At 43.8% G+C, this 831-nt stretch overlaps 1 protein-coding gene across 1 annotated transcript in view; it reads right to left on the minus strand.

Annotated features, from left to right (window-relative positions):
* STAG2 (stromal antigen 2) overlaps positions 1-831 on the minus strand; it is a 91,517-nt gene that overhangs the window by 17,894 nt on the left and 72,792 nt on the right. The window contains 2 exon segments of the mRNA XM_010857192.1: positions 3-68; positions 159-740. Coding sequence (XP_010855494.1) covers positions 3-68; positions 159-740 — 648 coding nt within the window.

Raw genomic sequence — 831 nt, forward strand, 5'->3', positions numbered from 1 at the left:
CTGCTCTCTCCTGCTGCTGCCTTGCTTCCTCTTGTTGTCTTTGAGCTAACATCCATGTTACCTGCGTGCTTCAAGGAGAATTTTATTCTTCTTTTAACTTAACTTTTTTCTATGTAATTAATAAAGTTATAGTACAGAAAATGATCAAATGTACTTACTTATAATCAAGAGGAGTTTGATGATGTTCAGTCTGCATTGGATAGACACTCATGAAACTATCCTCAGGTCGTAATCTTTTGGGCTCTCTCATAATTGTTGAGGTGAGTTGTGGTGTCTGCATCATAACTGGGGTGTGCAGTGTTTGCTCTCTGCTTAGCCACATACTGTCGCTACTACTGCTTTCTTCGGCTGAGAAAGAAAAGTAATAGCAATGAAGTTCAGTCACTAATTTTGACTAAGTGTTAGTCGCTCAGTCATGTCTGACTCTGTGTGACATGGATTATAGCCCACTCGGCTCCTCTGTCCATGGGATTTCCCAAGCAAGAATACTGGAGTAGGTAGCCATTCCCTTCTCCAGGGGATCTTCCTGATCCAGGGATCGAACCCAGGGCTCCTGCATAGCAGGCAGATTCCTTACCATCTGAACCACCAGGGAAATGTCTAATACAACCTGTGCAGGTCAACAAACATCTGCTTCTTTACACATGCTAGAGCTTGAACAGAGGGATACAAAGGTATGTAAGAATGCAGTCCCTGCCATGCCCTGACAGTCCAGTTGTGGAAAAAGAAAGTGAAAGAAAGTGAAAGTTGCTCAGTCGTGTCTAACTCTTTGTGACGCCATGGACTCTAGTCTGCTAGGCCCCTCTGTCCATGGAATTCTCCAGGCAAGAA

This window comes from Bison bison, unplaced genomic scaffold, assembly GCF_000754665.1.
Source record: "Bison bison bison isolate TAMUID 2011002044 unplaced genomic scaffold, Bison_UMD1.0 scf7180017864378, whole genome shotgun sequence".
NCBI lineage: Eukaryota > Metazoa > Chordata > Mammalia > Artiodactyla > Bovidae > Bison > Bison bison.